Here is a 2,037-nt window from a genome sequence, read left to right as displayed (position 1 = left end):
TCAAGACACTGACGGCGGCGATTCGACCGTCGCAGCTGAAAGCGACTGTCGAGCGATAGTTAACGCGTGAGGTAAACAAGGCGTTCACGTCCAACGTGCGTGCGTTCTGCAAGTTACTTTTGACGCTCTTGTACAACTTTATGCTGTTCGAGTCGCAACTAGTCTCTGTGGAGAAGAAAACGAATCAAACTAGCCTCGCCAGTACGGCGAGGCTAAGACACTGCGACATGCGCAGTCGAAGAAACCCGACGGCGAAGACGACAGTATCGGTCGGACGAGCCAGGAGCTGTTTGACGTGCGGCAGCGTCAAACACAAGGTGTTAAGATGCCCCAAGGTGCAGCCGGGCGAGGTGCAACGGTTGCTGGAACAGCGGTTCAAGAAACTGCATGTCGCTGCTGTGGCAGCACCGGACAAGAAGGACGAGACCACGCGCAAGGCTATTTGTGCGGCCGTAGAAGTCTACGAAGAAATCTCTACGGTGTGCCCTCGCACGGTCTCGTTCGACATCAATGGTGTCAAGGCGCTTGCCCTGTTGGACAGTGGCGCTGACCAGTCGGTCGTGCCACCGAAGTTTCTGTTGTGATTAGAAGGCGCCGATCAGCACATGTTAGTCGTACGGTGTTGCGTCTCCACCTGACGGACCTCGCGAAGTCCGTATCCAAAGGCAAATCACGAAGTGGATTCCCCCCTGCGGCAAGCAGCCACTGGGGCTTAACCCTACTTTAATCAGTCAGCTGATCCCAACCACTCGTCCAATTAGTCAATCGAATCGTCCGGCATACTACCCAAGGAAACTGAACCCTTGGGCTGCCTCTTGGGGGGAGCCAAGGGGTTCTGCGAATGGCAAATTCGCAACAATCCCCCCCCAACGATTGTGCCACCCCCAACGCTCTCGCCATCGCCACCACCGTGACATTTTCAGTGTTTGCCCGCACATACATTTTGAATGCGGGCGGCAGGTCTTTGAGCAAGTTGCTCGCGGGCTCCCACGAGTTTTCGATATCTTGGAGGCCGCGCCAGCTCACCAGCACTTCGTACGCGGCCAGACGGTCGTTGCAGCGGCAGTCGACGAACTTGTCGACCACGTGTCCATTAGCATTGCGCGCCCTCGAGAGATTCGTCCGCATAAAACTTCAGCCGACTGCTGTGGGCTTCACGGGCCTAGCCCGTGACCAAATTTCGGTTTTCGAAAATCCAATCCGAAGTTGTCTTCACAACTTGAGCTGGTTCACGCCACGTGACACTCAACTTGGAAGGAGACATGGACCACACGTCCATGTACAAAACAAAGTCACCCACGTCGAGTTGAGCCATTTCGACGCCTTTCGTCTTCAGTCTTCTTTGGCGTTTCTTGAGGCGTTTCTTCGACGACGCCTCCACAATCTTCTCGTGCATACTGTCTAGAGACAGTACTAACGACTTGAGCTCTTCTTGGCGCAACGACCACAGTTCTTCCAAGGTCGTTATTTTCGTCGGACCGGGAAGGGCTAAGCGATCCAGGGGTGACATCGCTGGTCCACCCGTCATAGCCGTGATCGGAGACGTCCCACCGAGGGTCTCCGATGGGCTCTGGTTTAGCACATGCATCACTACCGGCACAATCAGTCGCCACTGATCGGGTTGCATCAACCATTCCGAGAGAAGCGCTCGGAATTTCTTCAGGGTCGTTTTCATGGCACTTTCGACTGTGCCATTTGCCCACGGACATCTTGCCGTGGTAAAGTGGTGATGAGCTCCAAGGACATGTTGGAGCTCGGCGATCACTCGTTCTTGAAATGCGACCCTCGGTCGCTGACCCAATGATAGCACATGCCAAACACACTGAACCATTGCAGCAAACAACGCGCAACCACTTGCGCGTTGGCAACGTCCGTTTCCCACAGCCGCTTGAATTGGCTGAAGTCGTCCTTGGCTACGAGGATGTAGCCACCGTCCATGAACAAGAAATCCCAATGTAGGATCTCGTTCGGCTTCGTGGCGTGGACCGTTGCTCCAAACGGTCTCAAAACATGCCCACCGGTGCTGGCACAATGCAA

At 54.9% G+C, this 2,037-nt stretch overlaps 2 protein-coding genes across 2 annotated transcripts; one reads left to right on the top strand and one right to left on the bottom strand.

Moving 5' to 3' along the window:
* Window positions 1–227: 227 nt before the first annotated feature.
* H310_12336 (hypothetical protein) lies at window positions 228–584 on the top strand (the record flags this gene model as incomplete). Its single annotated transcript, XM_008879357.1, has 1 exon — window positions 228–584. One exon carries the CDS (start codon window positions 228–230, stop codon window positions 582–584), a length of 357 nt encoding a protein of 118 aa, XP_008877579.1.
* Window positions 585–1,162: 578 nt separating this feature from the next.
* On the bottom strand, window positions 1,163–1,938 carry H310_12335 (hypothetical protein; the record flags this gene model as incomplete). The annotated part of the gene is made up of 2 exons (XM_008879356.1): window positions 1,163–1,709; window positions 1,766–1,938. The coding sequence occupies 2 exons, from the start codon at window positions 1,936–1,938 to the stop codon at window positions 1,163–1,165; spliced, it is 720 nt and encodes a 239-aa protein (XP_008877578.1).
* Between the last annotated feature and the right edge of the window lie 99 nt (window positions 1,939–2,037).

This window comes from Aphanomyces invadans (assembly GCF_000520115.1).
Source record: "Aphanomyces invadans strain NJM9701 unplaced genomic scaffold supercont1.38, whole genome shotgun sequence".
Taxonomy (NCBI): Eukaryota; Oomycota; class Saprolegniomycetes; order Saprolegniales; family Verrucalvaceae; genus Aphanomyces; species Aphanomyces invadans.
This window is presented reverse-complemented; position numbering and strand designations above follow the sequence as displayed.